The sequence below is a fragment of the Sus scrofa genome, chromosome 1 (genome assembly GCF_054392235.1).
Source record: "Sus scrofa isolate SSC_HxYL_T2T_F1_AM1 chromosome 1, Sscrofa_HxYL_maternal_Yorkshire_Landrace_v2.0, whole genome shotgun sequence".
Taxonomy (NCBI): domain Eukaryota; kingdom Metazoa; phylum Chordata; class Mammalia; order Artiodactyla; family Suidae; genus Sus; species Sus scrofa.
The window spans coordinates 238627322-238650691 of record NC_139383.1 but is presented as its reverse complement, the minus strand read 5'-3'; the positions used below and the strand labels follow the sequence as shown (position 1 = coordinate 238650691).

The window sequence follows — 23370 nt, the reverse complement described above, 5'->3', positions numbered from 1 at the left end:
TTCTATTGTACAAATACCATATGATAACACTTATATCTGGAATTTAATATACGGCACAAATGAACCTTTCCACAGAAAAGAAAATCATGGCTAGCCATATTCGAATCCCAGAATCCTTACCTATTCCATTGACCTTTCAAATGCCATTTTTCTCTTCCCTGTGACCTGTTATTTTCTAATGCTGCTTTGACCCCTTCCTTTACATTAGGAACAAATTGTATGATTTGTGGGCTATCAGTTCATAAATACAGTAGTTCAAGGAATACCGTTCTTTTTGTGAAATCAGTTTAGAATATCATGATCTCATTGAATGGGTAGGAAATTATGAAATATCACTGGAATGCATGTTATATGAGAGGAGGAAGCATGTCTGTGTTCATAATTTTTTCACTAATTGGAAACTGTCATTAAGAAAACTCTCACCATACCTGTTTAGTAACAATAACAATAATAGTAGTGATAGTAATTATAGTAATAGTTAAAAACACTGCATTTAAAAACATGTGTCCTCGAGTTCCTACTGTGGCTCAGTAGGTTAAGAACCTTACTAGTATCCATGAGGATGTGGTTTGATCCCTGGCCTCGTTCAGTGGGTTAAAGGATCCATGTTGCCACAAGCTGTGGTGTAGATCACAGATGTGGCTTGGATCTGGTGTTTCTGTGGCTGTGGTGGAGCCTGGCAGCTCCAGCTCCAATTTGACCCCTAGCCTGGGACCTTCCATGTGCTATGGGTGCAGCCAAAAACAACAACAACAACAACAACAACAACATAAGAATACGTCTATAGGAGTTCCCGTCGTGGCTCAGTGGTTAACAAATCTGACTAGGAACCATGAGGTTGTGGGTTCAATCCCTGCCCTTGGTCAGTGGGTTAAGGATCCGGCATTGCTGTGAGCTGTGGTGTAGGTCGCAGACATGGCTCAGATTCCGCATTGCTGTGGCTGTGGTGTAGGCCGGCGGCTACAGCTTCAATTTGACCCCTAGCCTGGAACCTTGCATATGCTATGGGTGAAGCCATAAAAAACAAACAAACGTAAAAATGTGTCTATAAAAGCCATGTTCTAAGTGCCCATACGACTGACATCGCTGATCTGTCCTCGATTGATCCTCATGTCTCTGATCTGTGTTACTGGTTATTCTGATGAGGTTCTTCAAGTGAACAGCACCTGTCTGTATGAGCAGATAACACTGTGAGTAATATTTGGGATAACCATTTTTAATGTGCAAAAACGAAGCCTGGGATTGAGGAATGAAAGATGTATCTATTTTATTTAAGGTGTTGATATGACAAAGCTAGATTTGGACATACACTTGCTCTGCTTAGTCTCAATGGGCAGATCTAGCTGTAACTGGGGGTAAAAGATAAGAAGAGAAGGAAGATTTTGTATTACTGTTAAGAAATTAATAAAATAATTAACATTGTTAAAAAAAAACAAACCAAAATGGGCTCTGAGGAGTGACAGTGAGTTCAAGAGTAGATATAGAGAATAAGGGACCACCTGTAGGAACATCATGTAATTTTTTTTGGTAGCTAGTGTAACATTTGTAATGAAGTTTATCTTTTATATTTTTAGTTGTGTTATGCTTTGGCCCTTTGGTATATCCACATTTCTTGGGCCTTGACCATAGATTCCATAAGGGCAGAGTCTATTCCTGTCACACTTGACAACTATATTCCCAGTGCATAGTGCCTGGCATGTAGTAGTGGAAATAAACATTTGTTGAATAAATGTTTGTTGTAGTATCTGATAGGAAATCAGGTTAGAGACTTTCTTGGATTCCTTTCACATTTGTGTCAGGATTGCTAAGTGTTTCCCAAACTCAGTTTCCCTTTCCCTGTGGGCACACAAGTAGATTGCAATTCCCATAACATTAAACTTCATGTGGTGGCATGGAGTTAATTCCAGTTCATGGAATGTGGGTAGGCCTGGCCTGTAGAAACCTCCTGTGTAATCCTACAAGCTCTTTCTTGCTTCCTTCATCTCTGGCCACATGCAGAGTATCCAGTGACTAAGATGACATTTGGCTCACTGTTTTGATTGCTTCAACAGGAACACATGATCACAGTTATAACAGTTTCCATCTCTCACTCTCGCTCTTTTTTTTCCCTTTTTGGTCTTTTAAGGCTGCACCCACAGCATATGGAAGTTCCCAGGCTAGGGGTCGAATTGGAGCTACAGCTGCCAACCTACACCACAGCCACAGCAACACGGGCTCTGAGCCGCATACTGTGAACTTCACCACACCTCACAGCAAAGCCAGGTCTTTAATCCACAGAACTTGGTCAGGGATTGAACCCATGTCCTCATGGGTACTAGTTGGGTCAGTTACTGCTGAGCCGCAGTGGGAACTCCCACCAGTTTCCATCTCTTAAAAAGTACTGACTTCTCTAAAAATTCTTACTTGTGCAGTGATACAGCTCAAGAATTAATCAGTTCTCCAGATTCTCTTTTTGCCTGAGACTTTGTGATTTAATGAAAACAGACTGGAGGACTTGAGAGAGACATGCCAAGTCCAGGCTTTTATGTCCAATTTGTTATACAAATTAGCCTCCGTGGTCTCTGTTTGTTTCCTGACCAGCTGAATCTTCTGTGAAAATCTAGGAAGTTAAGTCTAACCTTTAATAGCCACTCAGGCTCTTTCTGTTATTGTGTTTGGTTAAATCTTTGGAGAAAGGAAGGGAAAGAGCTTTCTTCCAATGCCCTTTGCCAGTGGGCTATGATTCCCTTCTCATTGCTTATGGTAAAAAGCACGTCTGTATCTGGTGCTGAAGGACAAAACCAGTGAAACGAAAGGGAATAGATAGTTTGGAAGCTAAAATTAGAAAAGGAGATGGACCCTAATACATAGTTACTTCATTTATTGAATGCTTATAGTATGGCATGCCTTACTTCATGAACTCAGGAGATTTAAGATCTGTATGACACGGTTGTTGGGAATTCTGTAGTCTTTTAGAATAATATTTATTTAGGAGCAGTTAAACTCATCAAGTTCAAGTTTGGAAAACAGAAAACTTTTACAGCATGGTTGCTTGTTAATCTGAGACCTCTCCCAACCAAGATGGCATTAGGTTTGCTTCACTTCTTCATCCTCTCCTTTTGGGTAAAGGAGCTTCTGCCACTTGGAGTATGAGGCTAAACCCTGGCTATTCCTTTGATATCTGATATGCCTCGTGCACATGAGTCTGGTGTGGTTATAGGAACATTTTGCCAGTTCTTAGTCTTAAATAAAGAAGGTCTTTCAATGAAATAGAGCCTGTGCATAAAAAGGGCTTAATTTGGAAGTTCCCATGTGATGCAGCAGGTTAAGGATCTGGTGTGGGCCACAGCTGCAGTGCAGATTCCATCCCTGGCGCAGGAACTTTCATATGTCTTGGCTGTGGCCCTCCCTGCCCCCGGCCAAAAAAAAAAGAAAAGGGCTTAATTCATAATCTCGGTAATGCTAACAGTTAGTAACTCTCATATGATCCAGTCTGAATTTTAAAAAATGGTAAATTTCATCTTGTGTTTCAGTGCTGCTTAAATACAGGTTTCTGAAAAACCTTTAAATGATTTTATAGTAAAGAGTTCTATGATCCGTTCTTAGTGACAGTGCATGAACCTGGGATAGGTTACATTAATATATTTGTTGTTTCTGACTGGCCATTTGAAGACCTGATAAACAAGGGACGTAAGTGGTGCTCTAACAGCAATATCAGTGCAGTTCTTTGGTTCAGGACCACAGGGAATTTGGATGTCTTGAGAAGTTGCTTGAAACATACATACTGCACGGGTTTCTACGAGTTTCAGAGACTGAAGTTGGAAGAGAGTTTATACAGGGCTTTCTGAGGCTCATCCGGTCATACAGGCCAGTGGTTCCAGTTTGAAAATCTTTAAAACCTTGCTTAAAGCATTTCACCTCTAGGGACCCCAACCTGCAACAACTTCAGAGGACCTGAAAAATCACCGTTGCCTCTTTAGAACTGCTTTAAAAAAAAAAAATCCCTGTGAGTATGTGATTATCCTCAATTGCTTCTTAGTATAGATTCAAATAAGACTTAGAGCATTCATTTGTTGGTGAGCTTTGATTTTGGTGTTGGAGCAGCTTGATGATGCTTTGTTAAAAATCAAATCAGACCTAGAGAATTTAATCATTAATTATTGTCTAAAAGCATTCTGCTATTTCAAGTCTGCTGTAACTTATTTCAACAGCAGAGGAGTTGCTTATGGCTTTACTAGCCGAGGCTTCATTTTAGGAAAATTCTGGAAAAAGAGAGCTGATAGCTTTATTTTACTTATTATCTTTGAGAGATATTACTCTCATTTTAATTGCAAATTGGTAAGCTATTTGGCTAGAATGAAGCTTGGGTCTTTTCTCAGTAGCATTTCTAACCCAGTCCAGGTCCATGAAGACACAAGAATTTCCATAAAAATATTACCCAGTATTTACTGGAAAAAGGGCAACTCTATAGGGAAGAACCCATGGGGTAATATTTTCAAAGCCAAATCTATCTTCTTCTCAGCCTCGTTTCCTGTGTGGGAGAAAGAAAATGATGAGGCAAGACTTTTTTTTTCTTCTTTTAATTTTGTTCAGCATTAAAGGAGGGAACTTCATAAACATTGATTGTCATTTACAGAAAACATTCAGAAATCATGTGTGCATTATCAGGGAATGCTAACAGTATTCAACTAATAATTTACAGGACATAAAATAAGGACAAAAACCTATTACATTCTAAAGTAATATAAAACTTTTTTTTAATTGTTAGGGAGTGCTGTTTTATTCTAGTATATTTATAATAAAAAAAAAAACTCAATGCTTACTTCCTAAATGACTCAGGCTGCAGTTTTACTCACATACACAGAAATTAGGGCTTACATATTAAAGAAGGAGAGAGAGATCAGAAAATTGTAGATTTTAAAACTATATATGTCACCGGGTTTATTTGTAGTTTGCCTTTTGCCTCTACAGGCCAGTAATAATGCATGTAATAATGTAATTAAGCTCCAGAAAAATCAATGGCTATAGGAGGCATTATTCCTTAAAAAAAGAATAATTATTATGCTTTTCAGAGTGAATACTTTTATTTTACATATGTCTGGCAATGCAACCTGTGTGCATTGCCAACAGTGACGTGCATGCTAGTAAGAGACGCAAGCTGCACATTCTAGGTTCAGTGGTGTTTGGTAGGTGTGCACAGCCAAGCCCCAAGCAGCACATGGTTTCAACTGCTGGGGGACTCAGCACTGCTCTTCGCTTTACACGTGTGGGCTGGAGCTAAGGTAAAAACATTAGATCTCTGAATACTGGAAGTATATGAAAATCATTTCTCTCAATCCTAAAAGCAAGGAAGTATTGTCAGGGATTTCAAAAATATTGGAAAGTCTCATTTAAATCTAAATATCTTTTTTTTTATTATAAATTGATCATCATAAAATACTAGCCTTTTAAAGTTGTATTTGGGATGCAGGAAAAGCATCAGGTTCATCGGACTTGCTCCTGCCTGTGTTGTTACAGCTCATGACACTTTCAATTTTCCTCCCTCTCAGTCTCTCCCCATCCCTCCCCCAGGTTCTTGACAACATTTATTTGGTAAAGGTCAGGTATGGCTTCAGCGGATGAGTGGTCTGACCTCAGGTTATTAATATGAAATAAACGTGTACAAAAATATTTTGTTCATCAGAAAGCAGAGTTTGTTTTCCTTAAGCTATTCCATGCAGAAAGGATATGGACAAAGCCATTTGCTACAAGGAAAGATGACTTACTCAGGCAACTTTTTTTTTTTTTTTTAACTTTTTCATATTGTCTAGTTCAGATAGAGTTTGCAGGTCTTAGGCCAATCTTCAATACAAATTCTTTGGAGCAGATTTTAAATGACAGCCCTGTCCCTTTCTCAGCTGTCTTACAAAAAGTAACGTACACTTAACACCAATGACCCGTCAAGATGCTTAAACGTTTACAACCAGTTTCTGAGGAGTACGTAACACGCAGAAAGGAAGCAAGTACATATTTGCTTTTTGTTGGTTTTTTTTTCCCCTCTAAAAAAATTGTTACAAAGTCTTATGCTTAAACAGAGACATAGAAAAATCAGTGTATTCACTGTCTCTAGTTATTTACAGCAAAAATTACAGAGACAGCATACATCGTATTAGACCTTCCACAAGCATATATTAAAAGTAATTACATTTGAAAAAATATTTTTTTTTCCTCTACATTTCTACAATACATACTCAGTTTTCTGTAGGTGGAGTTTTCATTCCTGTGTGTGTGTTAATCAGATGAAGCAGACGGTACTGTGCTTGGAAGTGGGAACTGGTGTGTCTCAGACATACCTAATGTGTATCTGCATCTGGCCATGACCGAGGCAGGCGAATGCCCTTCATCAGCCACCATCCGGAGAGTATTGTTTATTATAAGGATCATGCTGCCCAGCAGGGATGCACATTCCCTGGGCTTTCCTCAACGGGGTTTATTCAATTCTAGTAACCTTGTGCTTTATTTTTGGCCATAAGAACAATCACTGAGCTGCTTTTTCTGATCCACTGGAGGTCGTGCTTACAGTCATGCAGGAGGCTAAGATTACTATGGCCAATTCAGTTCGGAGGAATTTCAGCAGCTTAGGAAAAAAGTGCACGAACAGCCAACCCCCATCTGCTGCATAGGAATCCGTGGTCCCACACTTCAGACTACAATATTGTGACTATCGAATAAATTCTGTAGATACAAACTGAGGGGAAATTAAAACTTGGGGGTATTGAAGCCACACATTTGAAAAAACACACTGAGACTCAAAAGCATAAAAATCGTGCATTGGACTTTCAGAAAAAAGCAGCAAGAAATCTAATCATCTGGCTCTATGAAGCTGGAAGTTTGGTCAAAACAGAAGTGTCACAGAATTCATTATAAAATTAAATCATTTTCATTTTTAGACTGCCATTTTTTTCAACTGACCTCTTACCATATCCTCTAGTAGTGATACTCAAATATCAAAACCAAGTTGAGTATCAGAAGGGCAGGATCACCTACCCCTAGCCCCTCAGATGCTAATATCATCCATCCAGAGTTGTATCTGGCCAGCATCTTCCAGCCAAACAGGCCCCTTGATTGTATTCTGCTTTAAACCAGGGACTGCAAGTGACCACCTTCTGCCCAGAGATTGGTCTGCACTAGACTCTGAATCAACTGACATTTAAAACTCAAGAGATTACATAAGATTTAGAAATCTTAGCAATCCCTCAGCTTCAGTTTTGAGTATTGAACGTTCCTTTTCAGTTAGGCATTTCTTTGCTAGTTTGCCACTGGACTGGTTCACTCATCTGCATCAACCCTCTGGATTTTTCAGACTTCTGAATTTTTCACCTTAGCTTTAAACGAATATGTGTCTCTGGTCCTGAGACAGTCCCTTACTATCAGTGCCAAATGGCTGTCATCTCTTGTCTAAAGACCCACATGGTTTCCCATATCAGGTTGCTGCTTGTACTAGTGGTTGGAAACAAAATCAAATGCCACTTCATCTAAAGCAGATGGTGGACTTTCCCTCTTTTTAATCTAGGGGGATTTGTGCAAAGTTACACTGCAGATGTACACTTTAAACTTATTGCTGTTCTACTGAATGGTGGTTCTGTCAGGGAATAGACATTCTTGCCTGAATTTACTGCCAATGTAATAACTTCATTGGAGACAAAAGTTTATGGAGAAAAAGAAAAAGAGCCTGGAAAAAGTGATTTCTTCTCATTTCCAACAGCAGCAGAATTTTTCCTTGCTTCTATAATAAATGGAAACAAAGGACATGGAACAAAACTGACATCATTTGCATCTGACTGATGTTTTTGAAAAAAGCTGGTAAGTTGTACCTTTTGGACACAAGAATTGCTTTTGCAGTCAGATCTGGTACACAGGGGACCTCAGAGGTGGGTGTGAGTTGACTATCTCAGTGCAAGGTTGTCTGCAGTTTAGCTCGACTACTGTGAAGCTGTGTGTTGAACAGGCACCTATGATAGGAATTGGTATGGATGTCCCCCTGGCACCTACTGTTAATATCCAGAATTCACTGTGATTTAGATCTCTTAGATTCTATCAAGGCCATCTCATTATCCAAGAGACCACTATATTCTCAGTTTTTATCTACTCAGTGGTCCTTTAGTCCAGAGCCCTGGAGACAGAATTAAAAAATGGGAAATCCAGAAATGGTTAGTTTGCCAAGTGTGTCTCCCACCTTCAGCTTTCAGTCTTTGGGGATAAAGGAGCTGCAGAAAAGAGAGGACCCCAGACCTGGACAAGAGGGGTAGATGTGAGATACTAAGCCAGATGTGGAACCCCTTATTATCCTATATTACCTCCAAAATTTGCCTGTCCTTTTATAGACCCCCCCCCAACTCCCTTGTCAGCTTCATCTAATGCCACTGAGGCCTCTTGCTCAGGGCTTTTTTAGGAAGCTTGGGTTCTTTGGGAGGTACACATTCTTATAAATGGGGCAGCTGGATCATTTGGCTCTTAGCAGATTTTAGAAAGTGAGACTAAGTTGTTTTTTACTTGTGAGCCACTTTTCAGCAAGTCCAAAGTTTAAAAGAGAATTCAGCTTTCAACATAAAGTTACTGCTGTTGGTCTGAAAGCCTTGTCAGAGCGGTTCTCACTGGCATATTTAATTTATGCCATTTATAGTTTGTTGTCATTTTCCTGTTTTTTTTTTTTCCCTCCTTCTTGATGTACTTCTTCTTCTTCTTTTTTTTTAAACTAAACATCCCTGAGTGGATAGAGTGCAACATCTGCATCAAGCAGTGATTGTCATTTACGAAGCATGAATGAAAACTACAGATCATGGGTCCTTTCTTGCAGTGCACATGTTGTCATGAATGTGTTGTGAACACTGGGGAGTCTTCCTGGGGAAGGAGCAAAAATTCTATGTGGTAAAGAAAGTTGTTCTTATCTCGAGATGTAGTCATAGGAGATGTTCAAAGGGCAGCTCTTAAAGGTGATTTTGTTACTACTGAAAACATGGCTTGGCTTTCTTTCATGGGACAGATTTGGCAACTGTGGTGAAAAAATGGAAATCTCTCTTCTCAACTGAAGGGGGCTGAGTGTGTACTGGTTTCCACTGTTTTGTTCTGGGTTTAGGTGCTAGCTGTTTCCTGTCCCCTCGCTTCAAAAGGTTCATGCCATCTCAGTGAAATGCCTGCACTAGTGGAAACAACACAAATTCAAATTCATTACCTCTTGAGGCAGATGTGAGGACAATCTTTTTCCTACATCACCCATGGGACAAGGAAGGAAAAATTCTCAGCCACTTCATCAATTGAGCCAATTTAAATCCTCTAAGGTAAATTGGAGGAAACAAATGGTTCCCTTTGCAACTGAGCTGGAATTACAGGCTGACAATGGGAAACACTAGGCCAACAGAACAATGAAAACAAAGTTTGACATAAGTTCAAAGCTCAAAGGGAAACACCAAGTAGACACATTAAGCATCGCCTATCACAAGCCAATCATAAAACATACATTGCATTTGGAAATGGCTTCGTTTAATTGAGTGCCTTCCATTACCCTGTTTTCCTAGCAATCAGTAAAGTAATCTTTCCATTAGAAGGAAATATGACTCTTGGAATTAATTCTTTATACAAAGAGCTAACAGGAGTGACATTTACACCAAAAAGAATTGAGTCCCTGTAGCAGCATAATAAGCAGTCTACAGCTGTCTTCCTAGACACTGAAGGTAATTTGGTTCAATGTAGTTAAATTAATTGAATATAACAGTAGTTGAGAAAGAGATTCATTATTTTAAAGCCTTTTTTGTTTATCCCCAATGGTTTGGAATTCATCAATCATGAGATGCGAAGACTGTTTTCTAAAAGAAAAGGCAAACATTACTGTTTGATCATCAATGTGCAGTTCTGTAGCATCATGGCAATCTAACCATCTAACTTCAGGACAGTGTAAGAGATTAAAAAAGATCAAACTGTCCACTACTGGCAACTTAATAAATCAGGTATGCATTTGTGCGTGCATGTATATTAGACAAGGAGAAAAGGGCAAGTCCTCTTGAGTTGATGGCCAGGCTATGCTTAGAGGAGGTCATAGTTTTCATTGTTATACACAAAGCTCTTCTCTAGCTCCCTTTAAAGAAATCTTATTTTGGATTAGCTAAGACCAAAGGCATCAGGCCTCTAGACCACAGGCAGAACAAACTCCTTGCGATTCATGCTCCTCTGGTGATCACTCAGATTGGAGAGCAGGACTTGTACTAGGAAGTCACAACTGTCCAATCCTCACCTCACCTCTTGCATTCTCTCGACTGTTGAAAGTTACTAAAGAAGCCCAGGAAAGATGGATGATGCAATTTCAAACTGCACAGGAAATAGTTTTGGCTTTGGGGTTCTTAATTCTGTAGAATAACCTAGATCTTTTATGTTAATCTATCAAGCTTTTGCCATATTTTTATAATACAGTATTTTGGAGTTGAAAAAATTGAGGCCTCAGACTAGAAGGACATTAAAAAGTACTGCCTCCCCTTTTATTGCTGCTTTTTCTAACAGACTTATTAAGAAGAAGGAATACAAAGAGCTACTTCTTTACTTCGTATATTCTTTTTCTGTCTTTTCTTTGCAAAAAATAAATGGTTAGAGAGAAAATTTTTACATAAAAATGGCATTAGGACCCTGACACTCTTACTCTAATTAGAAAAAATTGCTGGTGGTCATAATCTACAGACTGTATTCCTCTGTTGAAGACACAATAAGCACCAAAATCAAGTTTCTTTCACAACTTGAAATCCAAAGAAAAAAGTATTTTATGTGTCCTGGTGAAAAATAGGAAATATCTGTTGTTTGGTCAAAAAAGCCCTGGACTCCACAATGTTATCTGTGGCCTAATTCTTAAAACAGGAAAATGGCTCCAAAAACTTACTTTTTCTCCAAAATGTACCATCTTGACAAGGCTTTGATGTCATTGATCAAAATAAGAGTTTTTATACAGATGCCATGCATGATGTTTTATTCCTTTGTAGACTTATTTCTGAATCGGTACCATTCTGCTATTGACTGTAGATGAAAACTCTGGCTGGGAAAACAAAATCCTGATTGTCTAACATAAAGGTAACATACAAGACAGAAGGTTAAATAACATAAGAGAGCCTGACTGAACCTCCTTTGCTAGTAGGTATGTTATTTTAAGCTGCAGTGCATGTGCATGTATAAGTAATATATATAATATTCTCAGATATTATATACTTATTACATACACGCACGGCGCTTTCCAAGACAGCTACAAATTTACACATGCATCAACTATCTAAAAACATAGAAATAGGTAAGCCTATTAAGTGGAATTTTCTTAAATTATATTTGAACAATCAACAGGAAAAGTAATCATGTAAAGTACTGCTCTGTTCTCATATATATCTACAATAAAATTCTATAAACAGTTGTCTCCCAAAACATACCTGAATAAAATTAAAAAAAAAGATAACACCCAGTGTCCTATATTTGTATATTTATGGTCATTTCAAAAACAAACAAATAAAAGAGCCCCACTCAGGTGCATATTTACATTCTTCAAACTGTAGCGGTGAAAAATAATTCTATTAAGTGCAGGACATTCCTAATGTTGCAGTAGTGACATTTTCCTTAAGTCTTCATGAACACATTGCTTTTGTCTTAATGGTGATGCATTCCATGACTATGAGACAGTTCTCGCGTCGCCTTCATTTGCAGACGGTGGCACAGTCAGGATTAAAGAGCTCCTTGTATAATGGAGGAAAGAGTGTATTCACTATGTCTGGATGCGATTGCTTAAATACCTGCAGCTTCTCCCCGTGCAAGTTGCAAACTGCCGTGATGGTTGGAATCTTGGCTATTAACTGCAGAGTGGAGAGACAGGGAAGGAGACAAAGGGGTAAGCTCATTAGTGCTCTGTCTTCTGAATCAGTGTCCTTCCTGGCCTCAAATAAAGGGAACTGGCTTTGGAAAAAGATGTTCAAAAAGAAAGCAAGCTCACTTTCAGCTTCTCCTTTAGACCAGAACAAAACAAAACAAAACACCTCCCTCCCCCACTCTCTAAAGAGAAAAATAAAGAAAGCAGGAGCAAGCTTCCTAGCTCATTGTTCTTACTTAAAGTATGGATGGGAGGGAGTTAAATTTAATCATTAGGCGAGAGTGCTCTCTCTGCAGGCTGACTGAGTTGGAACCCTGGTTCCAAAATAGCTAAATGGCCATGTGGCTGTGACAAATGCTTTGTCTCTGTTTTCTCATTTGTAAAATGGGCTCAGTTGTCACACCTGCCTCATTGAGTTGTACAAACTGAATAAACAATTTGTATGAAAGTATTAAGAATACTATAGGCATGAAACACAATTGTTAGTTAATGTTATTATCTATTATTTCTCATAGATTTTTATGATGTGAATGCTAGATTTTTAGTTTTGGAAGGTGAAAGTTTTAGGAAGATGTAACCTGAATCAGTGAGGTGTAATTCACAATGATCTGGGCCACTTTGCTGTCAAAGTCACTAGCCTGCAGCTATCTCTCTAATCCTTTCCCACTGAAATGCATAAAATTAAACCTAGGTTTAATCAGGGGAGAATTTGGGAGGTCACTGGAACTCATCTTCCTTAGGGAGGTGTTTTAAAAACTCTTGGGAGAATATCAATTTTTAATTGTTAGGTTTTGATACATAAGTATCACATAGGATGTATTTTTTTTATTTTAAATACCCAGGCATTGTTTTATAATATTTTAAAATGTCCACAGTTTGCTAAATGCTACATACACAGGTCTTAGGAGATGAACAATTCTAGCTTTTAATGTACTAGTGATTTTGCAACACTTAGAATCCAACATTTTGTGTCAAAATTGCTTAAAACCCAGTGTTATTATGATCAAATTACTGTGGGAATAAGAAATATTCTCATATAGATAATTATTTTACAAAAGATAAGCTTGATAATTCATATGACTGACCAAAGGTACGCTTGAAAGTGATAATAAAATTAAATAAAACCCATCCAATCACCAATTAGGCTCACTGTGCTCCCTATTCTATTCAATAATAAGAAACCATTTCAGCCTTTGAAGTAAAGGAGGAAATAGATAATTAGTTACTTTGTGGCTTTACAAAATCAGAAATTTCCACTCTCTCATTAACTTTCCTTTTAACAACTAATGACTATATAACCATAGTATGAGCCATTTAAAAATAGCATTGAGATTAGAGCTGTTGACATATTCACTAAAGGGATCTAGAACACATAAAGAAGTTTGGGGTGTAAATTTTCCATTCCCACTACTATTTAATGATAGGGATAAAAATGAAAAAAAAAATCTTTGTCTATAAAATGGATGTTAAATTTCAGACAGAGAATCAAGACTTTCCAACACTATGAGTTATTTAAAGTGGCAGCAGACAATCCTATTAGATACCAGAACTCATAAAACAGAGCTGTTGTTGCCTATAATCTTTGTGGGAAGGCAGATGAATAATGTTACCACCCAGTCAAAAGCAGACTGAAGAACTGGTGAGTGCCATGCCGGAATGGTGCGAGGGGAAGTGGTAGACAATAGGCTGCTGACTTCTTCAAGCTAGGCACTTCTGAGAAAGTGCCATTGAAGCTGGGCTCTGAAGAAAGAGGGAGAGCTAACCAGGTGCTGGGGCTGGGGCATATAATATGTTCCCCCTCAAGATGGCGGAGGGATCAAGATGTGTTCACCTTCTCCTACAAACATATCAAAAAAAGAAATCTACGTGTAGAACAATGTGCATAGAACATCTACTAAACGCTGGCAGAAGACCTTAAACCACCAAACAGCGCAAGAAACCCTCAACATAACTGGGCAGAACAAAAGAAAAAAAAGAGAAAGGAATCAGGACAGGACTAGCCCTCCTGAGAGGAAGCCATGAAAGAGGAAAGGAACCCACACCTTGGGAAGCCACCTAACGGATGGGGAGATCAGCTGAGACAATGGGACCTCAAAGCTTCAGAGAAAAATGCAGCAGATGGTCTGAGGAGGGCAAGGCAGAGACAGAGCCGCACAAACCATTGGTACCACCTCCTAGGACATCGCAGCCTGAGACACTGAGGTGGGGGCTGGACACTGAGACTCACACTCTGGAGGTCAGTTCCAGGGAGAGGACTAGGGCTGCTGTGTGGAGACAGCCTGAGGGGATAGGGAGTTGTGCACCAAGGGCTGCAGAGTGGAGCACCTCAGCCAAGGGAAACCGGGAGGAGGTCTGGACCCTCAGGAGATGAAAGGCTCCATTGTTGGGGAGGGCAAGAGAAGGAAAGATAGACTGCCTTAGGAATGTCTTTCTCAGCATACTCATGGACTCTTGGAGGGTAGGGCCACGGGTGGCAAGATGCGTCTTGTGCAGGCTACGGGCAACAGGCCCCTCTTGCATGGCCTACAAGTGGTGGCACCTCCTATGTGGGCTAAACACTACAGCGCACCTCTTGCATGGTCTGCAGGTGGTAGGAGCAAACTCAGTCATCTCAAACTCCAGAGGTAGTCATGGCTCACCACCACTAAGGGACTGGGAACAGGAACCACGTATGGCTTCAGTCATCTCAGAGGTCAGCACAGAAGAGGGCACTGCACCTAAGCACAACTCATTATTGCTCTCACTACCCCAGGAACTCACACGTCCTGCTGCTGCCACTGCCAAATGCTCTGTGTACTGCATATACCTGGCTGGCAGTCACTGCCACTTCCCATGTCCTTGCAACTAGGATCAGCCTGCACCACCTTCCATGGATTCTTGCCACCGTCAAGGGCCCAGCAACCAGGCACTGGCTACTAGCCCTGTCCATTGCCTCCATCTCCCTGGAAGCATGCGCAGCATCCTAAAAATAAGTAGTAAACCTGCACACAATACCCAGGGGCCCTCATGCATATAAATAGTCCTCTAAGAATAAAATAGTTGTTTTTCTCTAAAATCACAGAATAAGAAAAATATAAACAAAATGAAGAAACTCAGAAACCATTCCTAGTTAAAAGAATGGGAGAATTCACCTGAAGGAACAAACAATCAAACAGACCTCTGCAATCTAAGACACCAAGTTCAAAAAGGAGAGAGTGAAAATACTGAAGGAATTATTAAGAGAGAATATGAAGGAATTAAGAGTGGATATGAACAGTAATGCAGATTATTTTTTGGCTTTTTAGGGCCGCACCCACAGCGTATCTAAGTTCTCAGGCTAGGGGTTGAATTGTAGCTGCTGTTGCTGACCTACAGCACAGCTGCAGCAACATGGCATCTGAGCCATGTCTGCAACCCACACCACAGCTCATGGCAACCACTGGATGATCCTTAACCCACTGTGTGAGACCAGGGATTGAACCCATGTCCTCATGGATACTAGTTGTATTTGTTACTGCTTAGCCATGACGGGAACTCCAAGAATATCATTTAAAGTAGAAGGAGAAATAAAGAATTTCTCCAACAAACAAAAACTAAAAGAGAATTGAAATACTGAACCCACTCTAAGAAATACCAAAAGGGCTCCTCTAAATAAAAAAGTAAAGAAGAAATAGATGGAAGAAGTCACAATTGGAAAGCAATCACTTAAATAAGCCAGTATACAGATCTAAAAGGAAAAAAAAAAAGCCTATTGCAAAAGCAGTGATAAACACAAGGAACAGCAAAAAGATAAACATGAAGATATAAAAAAAGGACATCAAAATAATAAAATGTGGGGAAGGAAAATAAGAAAAATCTAGACTTTTTTTTGGAATGTATTTGAGCCTGTATGACTATAAGGCTAAATAGCAAGCATATATAGGAAGGGATTTACATACTTGAAAAACAGGGCAACCACAAATAAAAACCAAAAAATACATTCAAAGGAACTAAAAAGAAGAGGACACAAGCATAAAATAAAAGGAAATCATCCAATAACAACAACAAAAAGAAAAAAAAAGAAAAAAAACAAAGGAGTAATGTAGAATCAACTGAAAAACAAGTTTTAAAATGGCAATAAATACATATTTATCAATAATTACTTTAAATGCCAATGGGATGAATGCTCCAGTCAAAAGCTATAGAGTAGCAGACTGGATAAAAAGAACAGGAGCCTACAATATGCTGCCAACAAGAGACTCACCTTAGAGCAAAGGACACATATAAATTGAAAGTGAGGGGATAGAAAAAGATATTTCATGTGAATGGAAAAGATAGGAAGGAGTTCGCATTGTGGCTCAGTGGAAATGAACCCAACTAGGATCCATTAAGATGCGGGTTTGATTCCTGGCCCTGCTCAATGGGTTAAGGATCTGGTGTTGCCATGAGGTGTGGTGTAGGTTGGAGATGTACCACACCACATTAGGATTGCTGTGGCTGTGGCGTAGGCCAGCAGCTACAGCTCTGATTTGACCCTTAGCCTGGGAACTTCCCTAGGCCATGGGTGTAACTTAAAAAAAAAAAAAATAGAGAGGAAGCAGGAGTTGCAATACTCACATCACACAAAATAGACTTTAAAATGAAGGCCATAAATAAAAGACAAAGAAGGACACTTTTTAATGATAAAAGGATCGGTTCAAGAAGAGGATATTACACTTGTCAAGATATATGCCCCTAATATAGGAGCACCCAAGACATACAACAAATATTAACAGACATAAGAGAAGAAATTGATGGAAAACAATAATAGTAGGAGGCTTTAACAACCCACTCACATCAATAGACAGATCTTCTAAGTGGAAAATTAATAAGGCAAAAGTGATTCTAAATGACACAATAGTAAAGTTAGACTTAATTGATATTTTTCAGGAAATTACATCCAAAAAATCAGAATATACCTTCTTTTCAAGTGCACATGAGACATTCTTAAGGACTGACTACATACTGGGACTCAAAACTAAACTTAACACATTTAAGAATACAGAAATTATTTCAAGTGTCTTCTCTGACCACAGTGGCATGATGTTAGAAATCAATCCAAGGAAAAGAAATGAGAAAAAAACTGACTACATGGAGACTAAACAACATGCTGCTAAAAAATCAATGGGTCAATGAGGAAATCAAAAGGGAAATTAAAAATTACCATGCAACAAATGATAATGAAAATACAACCATTCAAAATCTATGGGATGCACAAAAGCAGTGCTTAGAGGAAAGTTCAGAGCAATACTGGCTTTCCTCAGAAAAGAAGAAAAATCTCAAATCAACAACTTAACCTACCACCTAAAAAAATTAGAAAAAGAACACAAAAAACCTTAAGTTAGCAGAAGGAAGGAAATCATAAAGATCAATAAAATAGAGACTCAAAAAACAACAAAAAAATCAGTAAAATCAAGAGCTGGTTCCTTGAAAAGGTAAACAAAATTGACAAACCTCTGGGCAGACTCACCAAGAAGAGGAGAGAAAGAACTCAAATAAACAAATAAGAAATGAAAACGGAGAAATCTCAAAAGATACTGCAGAAATACAAAAACCGTAAGAGAATGCCATGAACAATTATACGCCAACAAATTTGACAACCTAAAAGAAATGGACAACTTTCTAAATACATACAGCCTGCCAAACTGAATCAAGAAGTAATAGATGGATCAAATGAACAGACGGATCACTAGAAATGAAACTGAATATGTAATAAAAACACTCCCTACAAACAAAAGTCCAGGACCAGATGGCTTCACAGGAAAATTCTATCAAATATACAAAGAAGAACTTGTACTGATTCTTCTTAAAGCTTTCTAAAAGGTTGAAGAAGGAACACTCCTAAAGACATCCTATGAAGCCACCCTAGTACCCAAACCAGAAAAGGATACTATCCAAAAAAATTATAGGCCAGTATCTTTGATGAATATAGACAAAAAAAATTCTCAGCAAAATTTTAGCCAACTAAATCCAGCAATATGTAAAAAAGATCACACACCACGACCAAGTGGGATTCATCCCAAGTTTACAAGGATGGTTCAACATATGCAAATCTATCAGTGTCATACACCACATTAACAAAAGAAAAGTCAAAAACCATATAATTGTCTCTATAGATGCAGAAAAAGCATTTGACAAAATCCAACATCCATTCATGTTAAAAACTGTTACCAAAGTGGGTATAGAGGGAACATACCATAATATAATAAAAGCCATTTATGACAAACCCACAGTCAGTATAACACTCAACAGAGGAAAGCTGAAAGCCTTCCCGTTAAAATCTGGAACAAGACAAGTATGCCCCCTCACACCCTTTTATTCAATATAGTATTGGAAATCCTAGCCACAGTAATCAGACAAACAAAAGAAATAAAATGTATCTAAATTGGAAGAGAAGAGGTAAAATTGTCACTCTATGCAGGTGACATGACACTATATATAGTTTCCACTAGAACTACTGGAACTGATCAATGAATTCATCAAACTAAGGAGGATAAAAGATTAACATTCAGAAATCTGTTGCATTTCTGTATACTAAAGTGAAATATTAGAAAAGGAATATAAAAATACAATTCCTTTTGAAATCACATCCCCAAAAATTAAATACCTAGGAATAAACCTGAGCAAGGATGTGAAAGACTTATATGCCAAGAACTATAAAACATTAATCAAGGAAATTAAAGAGGGTTAAAAGAAATGGAGAGATATTCCATGTTTCTGGATTGGAAGAATTAATATTGTTAAAATGGCCATACTACCCAAAGCAATCTACAGATTTCAATGCAATCCCTATCAAATTACCCATGATTATTTTTCACAGAAAAATAGGACAAATAATCCATAAATTTATATGGAACCATAAAAGACCAGAATTGCCAAAACAATCCTGAGAAATAAAAACCAAGCAAGAGGCATAACTCCTACAGACTTGAGACAATATTATAAAGCTACAGTAATCAAGACAGTGTGGTACTGGTACCAAAACAGACATACAGACCAATGGAACAGAATAGAGAACCCAGAAATAAACACAGACACCTATGGTCAATTTATCTTTGACAAAGGAGGCAAGACTATAAAATGGGAAAAAGATAGTATTTTCAGCAAGTGGTTCTGGAAAATTGGACAGCTGCATGAGACTAGAACATACCCTCACACCATGCACGAAAATAAATTCAAAATGGCTTACAGACTTAAACATAAGACACCATCAAACTCCTAGAAAAGAACATAGGCAAAACATTCTCTGACATCAACTGTACAAATGTTTTCTTAGGTCAGTCTCCCAAAGCAATAGAAATAAAAACAAAAATAAAGCAATGGGAGCTAATCAAATTTACAAAGTTTTGCACAGCAAAGGAAACCATGAAAGAAAAAAAGAGTGTACAGAATGGGGAAAATAGTTCCAGATGATGCAACTGATAAGGGCTTAATCTCTAAAATATACAAACAACTTCTACATCTCAACATCAAAAAAAAAAAAAAAAAAAAGTGGAAATATGGGCAGAAGACCTGAAGACCTAAATAGATATTTCTCTATGGATGGCCAAAAGGCACATGAAAAAAATGCTCAACATTACTGGTTATTAGAGAAACGTAAATCAAAACTATAATGAGGTACCACTTCATAATGGTCAGAATGGCTATCATTAATAAGTCTACAAAGAGCAAATGCAGGAAAGGGTGTGGAGAAAAGGGAACCCTCCTTCACTGTTGGTGGGAATGTAAATTGGGGGTACAATCACTATGGAAAACAGTATGGAGCTTCCTCAGAAAACTAATACCATATGATCCAGCAATCCCATTCCTGGGCATATATCTGGATACAACTACAATTCAAAAAGATACACACACACAAATGTTCCTTGCAGCACTATTCACAGTAGCCAAGACATGGAATCAACCTAAATGCCCATTGACAGAGGAACAGATTAAGAAGATATGGTTCATATACACAATGGAATACTATTCAGCCATATAAAAGAACAAAATAATGTCATTTGCAGCAACATGGATGCAACTACTAACCATGCTCAGTGAAGTAAGTAATAAAGAGAAAGATAAATACCATATGATATCATTTATGTGTAGAATCTAAAATATGGCACAAATGAATCTACCTACGAAACAGAAACAGACTCAGCCATAGAGAAGAGACTTGTGGTTGCCAACAGGGAAGGAACAGCGAGTGATTGGGATTAACTAAGAGTTTGGAGTTAGTGGATACAAACTATTACATTTTATAATAGTTAGAATAGATGATCAATGAGGTCCTACTGTATAGGACCTTGGGTATAGCATGTGTCCAATCTCTTGGGATAGAACATGATGGAAGGTATTTGAGAGAAAGAATGTATATGTATGTATGACTGGGTCGCTGTCGCTGTACAGCAGAAATTGGCACAACCTTGTAAATCAACTACACTTAAGAAAAAAATACCATAAAAAATATCCGCCAAACCTCTCTTCTTATTATAGACCACTAGTCCAATGGACAGCCCCTAGAATTTCTGGGTGTTGAACTTATATTGCACACCAGCAAAAATACAGCCTCACAGAAATTTCTCAAGGGTCAAAAACATGTGTTATTTGCCTTTCTCTCCTTTGCATCTGGTACACAGTACATACTTGCTATAAATGTAGCTTGAAGTAAACAACTATTACATTATAAAGCTATGTTTCTTGAGTATGGATGTGGAATTAAAAATGTAGATGATCTGTTGAACTATTTTTTGTAATTCTGCCTCTTCCTGCATTATTTTACAGTGTATATACATGTGAAGAAGACTGAGCAGGGCTTCTGGGGTATCCAGTTCTACTTAGGCAGTGGTTACACAGGTATGTTAACTTTGTGATGGTGATTGAGCTAAACACTTAGGATTTAAGAACTTTTAGCATGTATATTGTAATTTAAGAAACTGTAGAAAATTTAAAGTATAAAAGAAATTCCTAACTAAACAGAAAGGGGAAAGGGGAGGCTCAGACCACAAGGCCACATTATGTGGGTGGAGGCTCCTTAAGTGGACAGATTAAGTTGTTCAAGATTAAACTGATGAATCCCTAGGCCCACCTACTAGGGATTCTCATATGATACCTAGTGTCTTGCATGAAGAATAAACTAATCTATAACAAATGAGGCAGGAACATACAGTGGAGAAATGACAGTCTCTTCAATAAATGGTGCTGGGAAAAATGGACAACCGCATGTAACAGAATGAAATTAGAATATTTCCTAACACCATACACAAAAATAAACTCAACATGGATTAAAGACCTAAATGAAAGGCCAGATACTATAAAACTCCTAGAGGAAAACATAAACAGAATGCTCTTTGACATAAATCACAGCAACATCTTGTTCGACCCATCTCCTAGAGTAAAGACAATGAAGACACAAATAAACCAATGGGACCTACTCAAACTCAAAAGCTTCTGTACAGCAAAGGAAACCATTAAAAAATGAAAAGACAATCCACAGAATGGGAGAACATTTTTGCAAATGATTCAACTGACAAAAGCTTAATCTCTAAAATATACAAACAACTCATGCAACTCAAGAACAAAAATAACCCAATAGAAAAATGGGCAAGAGACCTAAATAGACATTTCTTCAAAGAGGACTATGGATGGCCAGCAGGCACATGAGAAAATGTTCAACATTGCTAATTATTGGAGAAATGCAAATCAAAACAACAATGCAAATTAACAACAACAACCAGTTAGAGTGGCCATCATTAACAAGTCAACAAACAACAAATGCTGGAGAGGATGTGGAAAAAAGGGAACCCTCCTACACTGTTGGTGGGAATGTAAATTGGTCCAGCCACTGTGGAAAACAGTATGGAAGTACCACAGAAAACTAAATATAGGACTATAATATGACCCAGCCATCCCACTCCAGGGCATATATCCGGACAAAACTTTCATTGAAAAAGACACACACACCCAAATGTTCATTGCAGCACTATTCACAATAGCCAAGACATGGAAACAACCTAAATGAATACTGAAAGAGTAATGGATTCAGAAAATGTTATACATATATTCAACAGAATACTACTCAGCCATAAAAAGATCAAAATAATGCCATTTGCAGCAGCATCTATACAACTAGAGACTCTCATACTGAGTGAAGTTGGAAAGAAAAAGACAAATACCACATGACATCACTTATATCTGTAATCTAACTTACAGCACAAATGAACCTATGTATAGAAAAGAAACAAACTCATGGACATGGAGAACAGACTTGTGTTTACCAGGGGAGATGCAGAGGGAGTGGGATGGATTGGGAGTTGGGGGTTGGTAGATGTAAACTTTTGCATTTGGAGTGGATGGCTAGTGGGATTCTGCTGTATAGCACAGGGAACTATATCCAATTACTTGTAATAGATCAGGATGGAGGATAATGTGAGAAAAAGAATGTATATATATATGTATAAGTGGGTCAATTTGCTATATAGCATAAACTGGCAGAACATTGAAAATCAACTATAATAAAAATAGATAAATAAATAGAAAGGCATTCTATGTTTATAGATCAGAAGACTTAATATTATCAAGATGGAATTCTCCTTAATTTGATCTCCTCATTAAATACATTTCCTACTAGAATTCTAATCTACTTCTTTGCATAAATTGACAATTTGATGATTAAATGCGTATGGAAATGCAAATGATCTAGAACAGCCATAGCAAACTTTTAAAAAATGGATATTTTATATGTTAATTATATATCAATAAACCTTTTTTTCTTTCTTTTTTTTTTTTGGCTTTTTAGGGCCATACCCACAACATATGGAGGTTCCCAGGCTAGGGTAAAATCAGAGCTGCAGACACTGGCCTATGCCACAGCCACAGCAATGCCAGATCCTTAACCCACTGAGCAAGGTTGGGGATCAAACCTGCATCCTCATGGATCCTAGTTGGGTTCATTAATGGCTGAGCTACAAAGGGAACTCCTCAATAAACCTTTTTTTTAAAAAAAATATTTTAAAAAACAATAAGCAGGCTTTAGGCATAAACATCCCATTGTTAATCATGTTAGCATGATGTAGTCTACTTTGATCTCACTGAGAAAGCAATGAAAACTTATGTAAATGACCCTTTGCAGTTTTCACTGATCTCTGCATCTATGAGTCAACATAGCTCTCCCCCAACCCCAATCTGTACTATAATAGCACTACTAAAGTGAGAGTGACTGGGACTGATTTCTTTCAGGCAAAATTTCAATGATTAACATGTAAAATAGGGCTATGTAAGCCTCCCATCTTTTAAGCTTTTATTTAATAACTTGGTACTGTTATAATAGGAAGACAAATCCCTCTCTGTGATGATACAGTTTTGTTACTGTTATGCCAGAGGTGGAAAGCTGGCTGGACATGCTGACCCCTGAATGCAGGCTTTATAAACAGTGCAGCTTTGGGACTAAATATCACTCTCAATTTGGTTACTATAGTGAAAAGAATACTTATTGGAATCTGCAAGACTTGCAGAAACCCCTCTATTTATTCACTATTGCAATGGCA

At 38.0% G+C, this 23370-nt stretch overlaps 1 protein-coding gene across 3 annotated transcripts in view; it reads right to left on the bottom strand.

The window, feature by feature from the left end:
• Positions 1-8955: 8955 nt before the first annotated feature.
• RORB (RAR related orphan receptor B) overlaps positions 8956-23370 on the bottom strand; it is a 197891-nt gene continuing 183476 nt past the window's right edge. For all 3 annotated transcript variants that reach the window (XM_021064932.2, XM_021064949.2, XM_021064942.2), the window contains one exon: positions 8956-11831. In XM_021064932.2, the coding sequence (XP_020920591.1) occupies positions 11676-11831 (156 nt within the window). In that variant the 3' untranslated portion in view covers positions 8956-11675. The remainder of the gene's footprint in view (positions 11832-23370) is intronic.